At 36.8% G+C, this 16,818-nt stretch overlaps 1 protein-coding gene across 1 annotated transcript; it reads left to right on the top strand.

Moving 5' to 3' along the window:
- Positions 1–2,077: 2,077 nt before the first annotated feature.
- LOC110289069 (cystatin-related protein 1-like) lies at positions 2,078–8,246 on the top strand. The gene is made up of 2 exons (XM_021155273.1): positions 2,078–2,308; positions 8,157–8,246. Exons 1-2 carry the CDS (start codon positions 2,078–2,080, stop codon positions 8,244–8,246), a joined length of 321 nt encoding a protein of 106 aa, XP_021010932.1.
- Positions 8,247–16,818: the final 8,572 nt, after the last annotated feature.

Raw genomic sequence — 16,818 nt, 5'->3', positions numbered from 1 at the left:
GTACGAGGATGTGACGAGGAGGTATGCACAGAGAGGGATGTAAATTGAATAAATAAAAATTAAAATTAAATATTAAACAAAAACGTCAGATTGTAAATCAGGAACACAATGAGCCTGATCTGAGGAGGAAACTACACCTAACCAAGACATCAAAAGGGGAAGTATGCATCTGTTTGAAAAATAAAGAAACTGAATTGATAATGTCACTTCACAGATTCCCATGTCAAACAACAGGGAAATATTTCTGTTGAGTCATAACCAAATTACACAATGGATATTACAAAATAGGTCCAAGAGATCAATGTTCACCCAAACATGAAAGCAGAACTGTGAAACATTGTCCACACTGTATTGACATTAAAGTTAGGTAGGTGACCATATCATGACTTATTTATCTATTGTTTTTGCCAAGTCCCAAAGGGAGAAAGTATTGATTTCCCTAAAAGAAAGCCTCAAGAGTTCATTATGTAAAACTCTACAAGTGAAATATAATTAAACATTAAGTCTTTGCTGGTGGGGTGGAAGCAATGTCTGCTATACTCACACTAGACAATTATGAGGTATACTCTGTAAAGTATTAAGTTTATAGTATAAAACTAGTGATCAGATACTTATCTTTAATTTTAAATAAATTGATCTTTGCCTCCCAGATTTCAAATGAACAGACTATTGTAAAGTAACCATGGATTAAATATAACATCACACTTCCAACACAAGAAATCCATGCAGCACATCCATGGAGACAGATATCTCAACCTAGTTTGACCATTTAAAAACTTAAGCCACCAATGTGAAATGGTGAAAATAAAATTTGCAGTACAATTTGATATTCTATGCTTATAATGATATTCCAGGCAAATAATTTTGGCTGATTCAAGGAAAAGAAATAATTATGGCTTGGAATGACTTAAGAGATTTTTGGTTTTGCATATTTTCTTTTTTTATTTATACTTGTGTTTATATAATTTGAATAAAATTCATCCCTTCATTGGGCAATTTTTCTTATTACGACAAAATATCTAAAAGTTAATTAAGGATAAAAGATTTGTTTTGGATTATGATTTAAGGCATCCCAGTCATAACTTCTAGACACGAGTCAGTTTTTTTGGAGCAAATATGGTTGTAACATCCATATTTTGATTTATTTTAATTTAAAATGAATCAAAATTAAAATATAATTTTGTTTGTACCAATAACTAAAGCACAATCATTTGAAAAGAATCTAAGACTGTTCCAAGTGGAGAGTTCATGCTGGTATTATCATTAATATTTAAAATATTGTGAACAAGTCCAAAGAGTTTAAATTAAAGAAGGTCTATGATTTGAAATGTCCAAAGACAACTCTTAAACAGGAATTATATAATGTTTTAGGTAATATTTCTTTGAGAATCCTTGATACAATATACCCCATGCTCCATCACTAGACCCCAGATTTTGGTCTAGAATGATTCTCTGGGACTCTGGGACCTTTAGTTACTAAGTTCCTGAGTGATTTTTAGGAGTCCTGTAAATCTAACACTCTAACATTTTGCAAAATAAAGTCTACCTTAGTAGTTTTAGCAGAAAAGCTTCTCTCAAAAGTTCAGGATGAAAACCCTACGGTACATGACATAACAGCCCTGGGAAAAACATCATGTAATAAGCCAGGGTTCAAGTATGCCCTTGAATTCTGAAGACATAGGTAACTCAAAACTGGCATTGAGAAATGGTCTAAGGAAATAAAGAATGAAATTTTAGTTAGATTCCCAGGGCCAATAAAAGCTTTACCATTAAGGAAAACAAAAATGTCAATATTGGCATGCAGAAAAGGAGTAGTCAGGTCTAGTGGAGGGAGGGTCTAAACTGAGAGGCCAGAACAAGTGCCAGAAAATCTAAATGTATGTAGCTGAGCTAATGAGAGCACTACAGGGAATGTGGGTGGCACCAATCAGGATAGGGAGGTAAGAAAAGAGGATTGCATTTGGAGGGTGTGGCTAAAGAAGAGGTTCAGCATTTAAGGCAGAAGAACCATTCTTGCTGCCCATGGAACTTAAATCCTCTGGTCTGGTGAAGCTCCAGTTTCAGATCTGAGCAGAAAATGTTCAAAACCATCGGTAGCCCACTGCATCAACTGGCCATTTCTGTGCTGCTCCTGAACTTCAGCCATGCAGCCGAATATTTTGCAATAAATATTTTTGAAAATTATGATAAAGATCACCCAGTTGGAAACACAGAGGAGGAAATATTTGATACCTTCAGAAATGTTTACAACTTTTACAACAATGGCAAATATCTCAGCAACATAAAGTCGGTATACTTCAGACATACAGTGAGTACTTATCCCAGAGTCAAAAATATTGTTAACTTGTCCATGTGTGAAACAATATTTTATTTATCCTACTATCACTAGAATCTTTTCTATAACCATGCTTGTGTATTTCCAATATTCAATGTTCATTCACTGAAACAGATGGCTCCAGGTAGGTCTCATAAATCTACAAAGTGAATGATGCATTCTTTGTACTGAATTGTGTCCACAGAAATTCCTTCTTTCTGCCTACAACAACAACAACAATAGTATATAGTGGGAGCTCTGTACCTTATCACACTTAAATTTTCTCACAGTAAATAAAATCTGTGGAGTTCCTATTTTAGGGTTCCCATGGGTGTTCTCTAATTAGGCTAAAAGGCATGAAATATCAGATATTAATTTTTTTGTATGTGTGCACATGCATACTTGGTGTGTGTGTGTGTGTGTGTGTGTGTATTTGGAGCCAGTATACCAATGTATATATGGAGGTCATAGATGCCTTTGCCTACTTAAATATCTTCTTATATCACGGGGAGTTTAGGAACTAAACTTGATGTTTCATTTTTATGGCTGGCATCATTCTTTCCTGAGAACTCAAGGCAGCCTCATTCTATTATTATGCAAAAAACTTTTCCTCATTCTACTGATTAAGAGCTCATATCATCCATATAGATCCTGCATCCCTTCCCTCCAGCATTACATATGGCTATGTTTGCTCCATTCACCCTACTGCCACTTAGTGCAGGGAATCCTAGTATGTGTGTATTTATTAATGTGTTTTTCAGAATCTCTTGATAATAACACTTTGTGCTCTTCAGCAAACAATGAAATTTTCTATATGATAAATATCACTTTCAGGAAAATGAAGAGTCATTGTACTTGCTCTGATAGCCTTGACCTTATTTCCAGCTTGTGGGTGATCACTGACATGCACTTCCAGGGCTGACTATGTTTCTCACCTTCTCTGTGCAGTTGTGATTTATATACAGACCTTGCAGTAGTTTTCTAATATAGGTGTTGATTAAGAATCCATCCCACAATGGAAAATATATTTGTATAATGGTATGCTGTTAACTACAAAAAGAGCTTGACAGTGGCAAGACCAAGAGAGAATACCATTCATTAATAATGTACACATCTGAGATAATAAATTTTATGGGTTTTGTGAGATCCTACAGAGAGAGATTTTAAGGACATTTTTCAAAGAATGCATATGTACCCTATCAAACAATTCACCATGTAGATTAGGTCACATTTCAAGTATAGCTGGAGTGATAAAGGTGACTTTTAAGTGTTAACTTATAGTACCTATGCTTAGGTGCCATCCTGATTGCTTGAAGTATAGACACCTCTTGCATATAGACACCTCTAAGGACAGATGAAATCATCTAAGCAGTTCCCTATAGGGAATTTGTAACTTTTCACTATCAAATTCCCCTGGAGATTCTACATGGATCTTCACAGTGACCTTAAATGTTCTTGGAGCAGCACTTACGACCTAGATTCCCAAGTTTGCAATAAAATTCATTAGAAATTAGGTACTAGGCAAGTAGTAACACACTTTGAAATAGGACCACATTGTATGCTGTATCTTTCAGCATGACAGAGACAAACCTTGCAAAATCCAACTGTTTTCAGTAGGTTGGCTAGTCAAGGCCCAAGTACCAGAATTGTCAAATGCTGAGTAAATTTTAAAATTATAAAATCATAAAGAAGGTAAAGTGCAATCCAAATGAGTGACAAATATCGATCTCCATGTAACACTCAATGAAGATGAGGATCTGCAAAGATAAGTTCTTTTTCTCTGCTGGGGTGATACGGTGGCTTTTAACTGTTAACTTATAGTACCTATGCTTAGGTGTCATCCTGATTGCTTGAAGTTGCTTTCTCATGTTTGACCCTAAGAAAGATAACAAAGATGCCAATTGTTCAGTGTGTGCCTGAGTCTAATTGTACACACAGAATAAGCATCACTACAAAGATGATTGGTCTTACTCATGGTTACATGGTACAAATTCTATTATCTCAGCTTGGTTTTTACAAGGTGATATGTTTCAGATGCTCTATACAATGAATGTGTGAGTACCTATTTGTTATATGCACAAGCAGGTTATTAAATTACCCTAATATATATTAGCATCATCAGTCAACTGGAAAGTTGACACACTCACAGGCCCTTTACATTTGGCTTGAAATTTCACTTTCTGTGAAGCACTGCAAATTCTTCTGTCCAGGGTAGGGAGGAAACTGAGTAAACAAAACAAAAAACAAAAAACAAAAAACAAAAAACAAAAAACAAAAAACAAAAAAACAAAAAACAAAAGGATTCTCTATGTTAAGAGAAGATAGTGAGCATTTAGTGACCAAATCAGACTCAAGCCTTGTTAGAATTACAATGTATGAACATTCAGTTCATGGAGCATTCCAGAGCTTTCACTTCTGCTCAGCACACACCAGTCTTCTGAGAACTGGGAATGATTTTTACCCTACTTTGTGGTTTCTCTTCCAGGCGGGTTCTACCTTCCTAAAAATATTGAAAAATGTTAGTCCCAGTCTTCCACATTGGCTGCCCTGTCCTTCCTATTTCTTAGAGCAAAGATGTACCAAGTATGTCCCGTAAATGATTTTATTGGAAGAAGTAGTTTGCATGACTATTCAGATGGTGATCATTTTGACAGTCATAGATGTAGTCATGGACCCAAAATAAAAGTATTACATCCAAATACAATAAAAACTACATGTACATGTGAATACCTAAGTATACATGAATTTTGCACTTTTCCTCATAGGATACTTCTTCTCCAAGGTTTTTTCAAATTGAAGTGGCTGAAACAATATGTACATATGAATCTGAGTTCGACAAATGTTTGGAGAAGGAGTACATTCAGTATTATGTATGTATTTGATAAAACTTCATTTCCTATCAAGTTGGGCAGGTAGGCATAGGGTCTGTGGACATGTTTTTGTACAGATATTTGGAAATATTGAAAAAGATTCTGTAAGTTATTGGGAACATATATATCAAAGTAGTGATTTATGAATGTGAATTTAGGGATGTGTATACCTGAACATTGCCAGTGCAGACCTATATTCTTTTGTGTTAAGAGTATGTGCACAAATCATTATCTTAAATTGTGAAGTGTTTACCACGGATCTTTTGATACTGAGAGGAAACCCTTCTCCAAACTGCTGTTCCCCTCTGGCCTAAAATACACTTTGCAGGGACACTTGCTGGGGAGGTGGTAATTAATTAATATGACCTGTATCAGCTTTTCAGATTGCATGAATGAAAAGAGACCAATAACAGGCCAAAGTTCTCCAGTGTTGCCCTTTTAATTCTGCCATGTGTGTAGGGATTTTTCTGGTCACAAAATAGCTCTCAGATACAAGCCTTCCATTCCTGGCTCCACTAGATGAATTGTGTTCTTTTACTTTGTCCTGAAACCCTCTCCCTAAACAGTACAAGACAACTCATTAAAGATGCTCACAAGAGAAGCAGTTGGTAGGATGTACAGCAGTTTCTATGACAGATGAGTTTTCTTTACTGTATGCATAATAATAATCCATGCAGATAAAGAAAGCTAACAAATGATAAACACATTAATTAGTTCCTTTAGAAACAGCTACTGAAAAAGAAATTTACTAATCATAGGTGATGCAATTAATACTTTTCCTTTTCTAAGGCAGGAAGATACCAACATACTTGAAATCAGGAAATGTCACATGCAAGGACCTCCTGTCAAAATTGGCCTGCTGTCCCTTTAATGCACAAGCAAATCAAAATAAGGTATAAACAGGGGTCATTAGGAAACCCCACATACATGCAGAATATTGTGAAAGCTTGGACCTGTGTATGATGCCTGAAAAGAGATTTTTATGATTATATGACTCTGGCAAGGCAAAGTAAATGAAGTGCACAGGATATGATCATGTGAGGACATTTTTGAAGAGAATATGTTGATTGTGAAATAGATACACTTGTTTGAGTGCATCAATTCCTCAAAAATAGCACTGTGCACATATGAGGAGGAAGAATCCATAACAATTAGTTTTCTCAGTTTCCTGGGAACTTTGGTAACAAGGTTATTAAAGAATTGTTGCTTTTTAACAAAATAAAGAAATGTGGAGATCTTTGCTTGTCAGAAGGGCATCTATTTACTCCAGATTAACTCACATTTTAAGAATGCACTTCTAAAGTCCCACTTAGACATGCAGGTACTGAGGTGACGTGGCTTTAATCAGACCAGTGGTTCACAACCTCTGGCCATTAACTTTCTTACTGTTCTGGTTCTAAAAGCTAATGGTTTCTAACATTTGACTACAGCTAATAGTAGGAGAATATTAGGAAAAGAGACTTAGTTACTTGGGATCTTTAGCTCAATAGTCTCTTGCTGAACAGGCAAGAGTCTAGGAGCTCCTTAATTTTTGTGAGTCAGAGAAACTAAAACAAGATAAAGAAAATGTCATTTGTGTGTATGAGTTTGTAAATGCACACACACACACACACACAAATTTGACTGGACTTAGCATTCATTTAATCAATTAAGGAAGTATACATGCACACATATAGGTATACACATATACCTATATATGTATGTACATACATAAACACATATATAGAGACAGAAAAACAGACAAATTAACATAGATACATATATCAAAGTATACATGTTTTGTGAATAGAGAAAAGCCCCAACAGCTACATTTTATTTTTTCTTTTAACATTCTTATACCTTTTTAGACCAAAGAGCTTTATAAAGTTACCTCACAGATAAAATGTTCCACAAAAATGGGTTACAGAAGGATACCCATTGTAAATTCAAAGTACTGTTTCAATCTATAAACTCATTATATGTTCAAAGCAACAGTTTCACATGGCATTTTATTATAGTGTATACTTTTGGCATCAGATCTGGAAATGACTTAGAATAAATGTTTTTCCTTGATCTCAAATCTTTCCCAAACCTATGTCTTTTCTTAGTGAAATTAATTAAAAGCAGTTTTACTCTTTATTATGCAGTCTTTACTTATTGTTCTATGTGAAGGGGCACATTCTATTCTTGATTTTTAACTCTATTACATCTTTCTGGGTAAATGACTAAAATCGTCTCCATGAATTTCTTTCTAAAATTATTGAATCAAATCAAGAATTCTATTATCATTAATTCATCTAAATAGCATTAGTAGATGAAAGTATGTCTTCATATTGATCTGCAGGAAACTTGCCAAATAGGGTAAGGTGATTCCTGTGAATCATTAAGTTGTGAAATAATGACAGGAAAGCCATAACAGCAGTGAGAAACAATTCTTGAATAGTTCCATGCCTCTCAGAGCACACCAATCATAGCTATACAAAACTGTTGACCATCTCCAGAAAAGTCTATTTGCTTTCTATTACCTTTCCTACGTGGTTTGTCCCAATCACAGAAAAGATATGAGATGTGTCCATGACTGAAGTTCCTCTTGCTGAAATCGTGCTTCTATTATCAGCAGTGCTCAACTTCTCAAATGTTCCTATTGCCTCTTATTTTAAGCATCTTATCCCCTTCTTTGATATGTGCCACACTTAATGATTTACCAATGTGCTATAAATGGATGGGCCTTGAACCTCAGGATGCCTCCTGTTGTGTACCAGGATTGAGGGTCTCAAGAGTTCCTGATGAGTTACAAAACATCTTCTGGACTATAGACAATTGAAGGAATTACCATGTTAATTAAAGTGTTATGCTGAATATCCATGGAGCCAGAGACTGGAAAGACCAGTAGGTCATTTGAATGATAACCATTTCATCTTGACCTATCATGATCATTATTTTTCATTTAATCTTTAGTTCTCTAATGGTCAATATTTCTTTTTCTTTCTTAGAAAACAATATGTCACATCAATGTCTTCAATATAAACTATCAAGATGAAAATATACACCATTTAAAACTACTCAGATGTACAAAAGATTGAGAAAATAAATCTGGCTGAAAAACTATACTCCACTGATATACCTTGCTTCTAGTTATTCAGCTCTCAAATGGATTCTCCCTACTCTCTGGTGTTTTATCCCAGCAATAGAAATCTAACCAAGATTTCTCCGAAAATCAAATAGACAATGACATTTTCTAGGAATATAGCTAACAGCCAAAGGTACAGTTGAACTTATTATTCTGGAGACATTATAGCAGTTCATGGAGATTTATGTTTTCCTAGAAAATTATATTCATCCAGGGAAAATAAGTACTACAAAGACAAGTCAACCAGTATAGATTGTATAGATATAGGCACAGTGTTCTTTAAATCTGTGCAACAAAATTCCCAGGGGAGAATGGTGTTTTAGAAACAGTATGAGATATCTCCATAGCATCCTTGGAAGTGTCCATCTAATGAAGAACAGTGTGGATAATTAGAAACTGGAAAGCAAAAAAATTTGTGAAACTGTTGTGTATTATAAACTGTACAGGAATTGATCTCTCATGAGCCATAAAGCTGAAAGACTTACAAATCAAATGAATGAGAGAGACACATCCATGCTAATCCAATAATGTCAAAAACAGGAGTCTCTGACAGTGACCCAATATAGGTAAAGAGAACTGAAAGGAACCAACATAAGAAATAACAGAGTTGATAGAAAATGAAACTCCTTGTTATTAGTCAACACTTTATATGCAGAGCTTCCCAAGTGACTGTGTGATAAAGGCAGGTTGTAGACATAAATTCAGAAAAGACCTTTACAATCCACCTTCTGAGTAGAAAATAATGCCATACTATCCAAAAATAAGTAGAAATAACAGGCTTCCCTCTCTTCTTAACAACATAGATTGTCTCAGAAATAAGGCAAATTTCTTTCCATTATAGACGTTGACTCGATTTGTGCGGCTATAATCTGTGCACAGACAGCCTGTTCCCCAGTAAAGCACAGGCCTCCCACAACCCCACCCCACCCCAACCCCCCACACACGGAGTGATATGTTGCCATCAGTCATCATAGCCAATGCCCCAAGCTTCTGGTATTCTTTCTGGACTCTATACTCACAGTTATCTGGCAATAGCCAGATAGAGCATCACACTGTAAATGGTGCTCTTTTCCCCCTCCTTTCCATCTCTTTCTCTCTTACCCCTTTGCCCTGACTGTTTCTTCTCATTGGGATCAGCCATGCTGGAGCAATAGAGCAGGTCTTTGCTAAAGTGGAGGCCTCCCTGTACTCCCAGCCATGGCTTCCACCAACCCAAGCCACCAACTGAGCAAAGCAAGGACTCTCGACACTAAGGTAACCCTCCTCCTTACCTATTAGCCCCACTGCTCTGTTCTCAGTTCTTCCTCGTCATCCAGAGGTGTCTGCAATATTCCAGACTGATAATTTGACATCCCTGGCCTCTGTGCACAACAAAAACCCCAGAACTAGCTCTTCTGTGGCACCCAACAGCATCTGTATTGCCCGAGAGCCTGAACCTGACTCCAGCAGGTTCACGAAAACATCAGACTCTGCCTTCCCCACACCTAGAGTGGTGACCCTCAGTAACTCACAGACCCTCAGTGACTCACAGCCTGATGCTGCCTGGAGGTGCTGTGGGGGGGTTGCACAGTCAAACTTGCATCATCCTACCTCACCCAGTGGGGCTAGACATGAGCAGATGTAGGATTCCATTTCCTACTCATATTTTCTGCATTGGCCAGTATCAACTCCTGACCTCTATATACTCTAATATATCTGTATATTTCATTACAATCTTCAGCTCTAATCAGTGCATCCACTGCTAGTAGATCATCTTTTTATGTATGTGCCATCCAAGATTTGCAGGGACCTAATATGCCCTACAAGCTTTCTGTGGGAAAAAAAAAAATCCATGACCTCATCGCAATATTAGCAAATTATGTGACCTGCACCATTCCCCTATTTGCAGAATATCCTTCTGTTTGGGTAGATATACAGAGTTGAGATCATTAGGGACTGGTGTTGAAAATTTTGAATTAGGAGAGACCCTGCACTGGACCTGATACCACATAGCACACATCACAGTTACAGCTAGACTTCCCAGGTATTCAGACACATCCAACTTCACTGGTGAAAACTTAAACCCTGCCCTGAGACTCAGCATACTGGAACTGTGTGACCCAGGGAAACAGATTCCCTGCCTAGCCAAAGACCCACGAACCTTCTGGTTGCCTCCTGTTCAAACCAGGGCCAGAAATGTAGCACTGGCCTTTATCTCAGGAAGCACAGACCACAGTTGCAGCTAGACTCCCCAGCTATTCAGACACATCCAGCTTTTCAGGTGAGACATTAGGTCCTGCCCCACGATCCAGCCTACAGTGACCCATACAGCCAGTGGTAGCAGATTCCCTGCCCAGCCACAGATCTTTGCACCTTCCAGTTCCTGCCTGTGATGCCAGGAGCAGAGCAGCACCCTAATACACACACAGCCAACACCCCAATGGGAGTTCAAATCACAAGGATCAAAAGTTCACAGGCTCCCCAGAAGGATAGGCTTCAGTCAGAGACAGGGAGGCCAGATAACACCAGAGATAACCAGATGGCAAGAGCTTAGTATAAGAACATAAACAATAGAAATCAATTTGACTTGGCAACATCATAATCAACTTCTCCCCCCACAGGAAGTCCTAGATATCTGAACATACCATTAAAACAAGATTCAGAACTAAACTCTCATTTCAGGAAGATGATAGAGGACTTTAAGAACATAAAGAACTCTCTTAAAGAAATACAGGAGAACACCAGTAAAGAAGTAGAAATCCTTAAAGAGGTTATGCATAAATCCCTTAAATAAATACTGGACAACGCAATCCAGGGGTGAAGTAATTGAAAAAAACTATTCAGGATCTAAAATGGGATGGAATCATTAAAGAATAGTCAAAAGGAAAGAACCCTGGAGATGGAAAACCTAGGAAAGAGAATAGGAGACACAGATGCAAGCATCACCAACAGAATACAAAAGATAGAAGAGAGAATTTCATCTGCAGAAGATACAAGGAAATATTTACAAGGAAGAACTCTCAAATATGAACATATATGAGCCAAATGCAAGAGCAAAGGATATTTGTAAAAGAAATGTTAGTAATCTGAAAACACACATTGAACCTCACACAGACCAATTTTCCTTATGAATATCAACACAAACAAACTTAATAAAATTATCACAAACTGAATTTAAGAACACAACAAAATTATCATGCAAAATGATTAAGTATGCATCATCCCTGGGATGCAGGGATGGTTCAATATACAGAAATTCATCAATGTAATCACTATATTAACAAACTCAACTGGAGAAAAAAACCCACATGATCATCACTCTGAATGTTAAAAAAGCCTTTGACAAAATACAACACTCATTCATGTCAAAAATATTAGAGAGATTAGCAATCGAAGGTACATTCATAAACATAATAAAAGCAATGTAAAGACAATGAATAGCCAACATCAAACTAAATGGGGGGAAACTCGAAGCAATGTCATTAAAATCAGGGACAAGACAAGGCTGCCCACTCTTTCTTGATCTTTTCAATATAGTAATCAAAGTCCTAGCCAGAGCAATAAGACAATAGAAGTAGGTCAAAGGGATTGAAATTGGAAGAGAAGAAGTTAACATATCACTATTTGAAGATGATATGATTGTATATATAAATGACCCCAAAAATTATACCAGAGAATTCCTACAGCTGGAAAACAACTTCAGCAAAGTGGCTGGATATAAAATTAACTCAAGCAAATGAGTAGCCTTCTTCTATGCAAAGGATAGGAGGCTGAGAAAGAGATTAGGGAAACAACACCCATCACACAATAGTCACAAATAATATAAAATATATTGGTGTGACTCTAACCAAACAAGTGAAAGATCAGTATGAGAAGAACTTCAAATTCCTAAAGAATGAAATTAAAGAAGTCCTTAGAAAATGGAAAGATCTCCCATCCTCATGGATTAGCAGAAATCACATAGTAAAAATGGCCATCTTACCAATACAATCTACAGATTTAATGGAATCCCCATCAAAATTCCAATTCAATTCTTTATAATGTTAGAAAGACCAATTCTCAAATTCATCTGGAATAACAAAAAACTGAGGAGAGTGAAAACTATTCTCAACAATAAAAAAAAAAAATTCTAAGAGAATCACCATCCCTGACCTAAAGCTATACTGTAGAGCAATAGTGATAAAAATTCTATGCTAATGGTACAGAAACAGGCAAGTAGATCAAAGGAATAGAACTGAAGACTGAGAAATGAACCCACACACCCATCATCATTTGATTTTTAACAAAGAACCTTAAAAAAGCCAATAATAAAAAGACATCATTTTCAACAAAAGTTTCTGGTTCAACTGGCAGTCTGCATTCAGAAGAATGCAAATTAATCCATGTGTATTTCCTTGCACAAAGCTCACGTACAAGTGGATTAAGAACCTTCACATAAATCCAGATACACTGAATTTAATAGAAGAGAAAATGGGGAAGAGCCTCAAATACTTGGGCACAGGGGAAAACTTCCTGAATAGAACACCAATGGCTTATGCTTTAAGAACAAAAAATGACAAGTGGGACCTCATAAAATTGCAGAGCTTCTGTAAAGCAAAGGACACAATCAATAGGACAAAACAGCATTCCACAGATTGGTAAAAATCTTTACCAACCCTACATCTGATAGAGGGCTAATATCCAAAATATATAAAGAACACAAGAAGCTAGAATCCAGAGAACCTAATAACCCTTCAAAAATTGGAGTACAGAGATAAATAGAGAATTCTCAACTGAGGAATCTTGAGTGGCTGAGAAACACTTAAAGAAATGTTCAACATCCTTAGTCATCAAGGAAATGCAAACTAAAAGGACCCTGAGAGTACACCTTATAGCACTCAAAATGGCTAAGTTCAAAACCGCAGGTGACAGCAGTTGTTGAGAATGTGGAGAAAGAGGAACATTCCACCATTGTTGCTGGAACTACAAGCTACTAAAACCACTTTGGAAATCATTCTGGTTATTTCTGGGAAAATTGGAAATAGTTCTACATGAAGACCCATCTATACTGCTCGTGGGCATATACCCATCAAGATGTTCCATCATATAATAAGGACACATGCTCCACTATGTCCATAGCAGCCTTATTTATAATACCCACATGCTAGAAACAACCAAGATGTTCCTCAACAAAAGAATGAATACAAATATATGGTACATTTACACATTAGAGTACTACACAGCAATTAAAAACAATGACTTCATGAAATTTTTAGGTGAATGGATGGAACTAGAAAATATCATCCTGAATGAGGTAACCCAGACACAAAAGAACACACATGGTATGTACTCCTTAATTAGTGGATACTAGCCCAAAAGTTCACAATGCTTTGGCTACAACCTACAGACCATATGGAGGATAGAAGTAAGGAAGACCATGTAGTTGATGTTTCAGTCTTGCATTGAAGGGGGAACAGGACAATTGTGGGAAGTTGCAGTAGAGGGGACAAGGGAAGGAGAAAGAAGGAGGAGGAAACAGGGTTACAGTATCAGAAACTGAAGATGTGAAAGGGGTACAAAGGGTCAGGAAATCAAATATAAAGAGGTAGCAAAGAGGATGAGGCAATGGGGATATCCACTGAAGAGTCCCAAACACCAGAGAAACATGAGGCTCCCAGGACCCAATGGGATTGACTTTAGTTGAAAAGTGCAGAGAAGCAGAAGATAGAACCTTTTGAGACTACTTCCAGTACATAGGTACAACCCCTGGTTGAGCTATAGGGCCACATACCATCTCAAAGTTTTTTAACCCAGAAATATTCCTGTCCAAAGGAAGAGCATGGACAAAAATATAAATTAGAAAATGAAGGAAGAGCCAACCAGAAAGAACACCTAGTGATATATCATGTCTGCAGACACAAAACTCAATGCTGTTGCATTGATCAATAGGCACTAGTGGACAGGAACCAAGTTTGGCAATTCCTGGGGATGACAGGCCACCAACTGACCAATGCAGTTACAGATTCTTAAAGCCAACCATCAGACTGAACTCAGGGAATCTAGTGGGTGTGCTGGCAGTAGAACCAGAGGAGCAGAGGGGGATTGCAACCCCATTAGAAGAACCACATAGTCTATTTTACTACACAGTTCTCTCAAAGTCTAGACCACTAAAATAGGAGTGCATGTTGAGGGATGCATGACAACAGATACATATGTAGCAGAGGATGGCCTTGTCCAACATCAATGAGAGGGTAGGCCTTTGGCAACAGAGAGGTTGGATGCCCCAGAGCATGGGGATTCTGGAGCTGTGGGGCAGGAACATGTAGGTGGGTTGGAGAGCACTTTCATACACCAAAAGGGAGGGGAAAGGGCAGATGTTGCATGAGAGGTTGGTGGAAGAGTATCCAGGACATGGGATATTATGGGATTGGTGTGGGTGGAGAAGGTAACCAGGAAGTGGGATATCATTTGACATATAAATGACTGGAGCGATTAATTTTAAAAATAATTAATTAATTAATTTTAAAAATTGAATTGGAAGGTCTGTAGAATATAACACATAAAGTTGACCCATATTGTTAGCAAGAGGTTTTTGCCAATAGTCAGAGAGTATTCAAAATATTTTGTTTGAAAAGATGGAAGAGGATGTTCTTAGACACCAGGATCCCATGCAATAAGCTGATATGTTCAAAAGTTTACTGTTCAGTGAGCTTATCATGAAAGTCATATTAAGCGGTCAAAGCATGGATAAAATGAATGAGCAGAATTCTGTCCATATTTCCCTGAGTCTGCCATAATATATATATATATATCTTATATACAGATATGCATATTAATTGAAGTGATTGGGAAAGTTTCATGTCAAACAGTTTAACTGCACATGAGTGATGGCTTAGTTAAATAATTGCAAGGCAATTTTACCTTTGGGGAAGTTAAAGGTCAATTTTCCCTCTTAAATTTAAAAATGGAGGAGGAACTTCTTTACTGCCTAATTTCAAGGAATGTCAATCCAATTAATATCTCCTGACATTCTTGAAAATCAATCAATATGTGTGGTTGATTGTTAATAGTTCTGCCTTCTGTGAGTGACTGTTAAATTCCTCTGTCATATTATCTATAGAAGAAGAAGGCTTGAGGTCTAAATTTTACTGGAGTAATTTCCAGTTGTACTTGTAACTGGCCAAAAAGAAATAAATGAGTAAATAAATATCAAGCTAGAGACACTAAAAGCAAATCATTCAAGTAATGAAATATCATGAGAGAGGGGTACCATTTTCTAACTAGAAAGAAAAATTGAGCAATAGATTTTGTCACATGCTAATGACTATTTTCCTACCCTTGTTGCAGCACCATCCATTGTAATCTCTTCAAACATTTCTGAAACCTAAGGTAATGAAGACAAAAGGCAAAGTAAGCAGGGAACTGAAGATGAGATATTTAAAGAATGCATCCTTTTATTCTAACATCATAATTTACCAAGCAAAAGCAATGGTGGAGAGAACAAACACATGATGCTAGGAGTACTGTAGCTTGTATAAATGCACTGACAGGATGGTAAAGGTATGTTAGATGATAACACTCTGACATTTTCTGTCTTAAACTCCATAAGTGTCAAAAAAACTTATTGGAACATTTACCGATCAACAGTAGGTTATTGTATCTTAAACCACTGCTCTCATGATAGAGATCCCAGGCATTCCACAGCAAAAAAAAAAAAAAAAAACAAAACACAACACAACACAACACAACAAAACACAACAAAAAAAGATAAAAGGAAAAATGTAAGAAAGAAAATAAAGAAGAGAGAAAGAACATATGGTCAAGATTATCTTAATGATCCTCTTGTTTTGCAGTGATTAAAGGCAATAATATTTGGCCACTCTGTACATTTTCCAATACCTTGATAACTCTCTCTCACAACAATCTCCAGGGACAGGCCAACCATTCAAAACTGTCACAGATCAACAGGGCCCATTAACTCTTATCTAAGCCTCACGAGTTCTTTTTTCTACCAATTGTAGTCTAAACCAAGTTATTTAAAAGACATCATGAGGTGATCCAAACCTTCTGCTTCCTTGGGACAAATAAGCATGTAGTTTGGTTTTTTGGTTTTTTTTTTTTTAACTCTTAGGAATATAACTATTTGGTCTATAAGCAAATTAGTGCATAGTGTGGATATTGATAGAGGAGAGAGCAATAACCTTAACTCCTCAATACTACAGTGTAAAACATAAGTCACAGCCAGGCAATAGAGCTGTACCTACTTTAATTCCAAGACTAGAGAGCCAGAGGCAAGATAATTGCTGAATTCAAAGCCAGGACGGGCTTGTCTAACAAGCATGTTCAAGAGCAGTCAGGGTTACATAGAATAATTTTCTCTCAAAAAACTAAACAAACCAAAACAAACAAAAACAGTTCAACTATTAAATGATCAACAGTAGGCATTGGATATTAGACCATTACTCCCAAGGTAGAGATCTCACTCATTCCATACGAAAGAAAGAAAGAAAGAAAGAAAGAAAGAAAGAAAGAAAGAAAGAAAGAAAGAAAGAAAGAAGGGAGGGAGG

The sequence above is a fragment of the Mus caroli genome, unplaced genomic scaffold, assembly GCF_900094665.2.
Source record: "Mus caroli unplaced genomic scaffold, CAROLI_EIJ_v1.1 scaffold_15953_1, whole genome shotgun sequence".
Taxonomy (NCBI): domain Eukaryota; kingdom Metazoa; phylum Chordata; class Mammalia; order Rodentia; family Muridae; genus Mus; species Mus caroli.
This window is presented reverse-complemented; position numbering and strand designations above follow the sequence as displayed.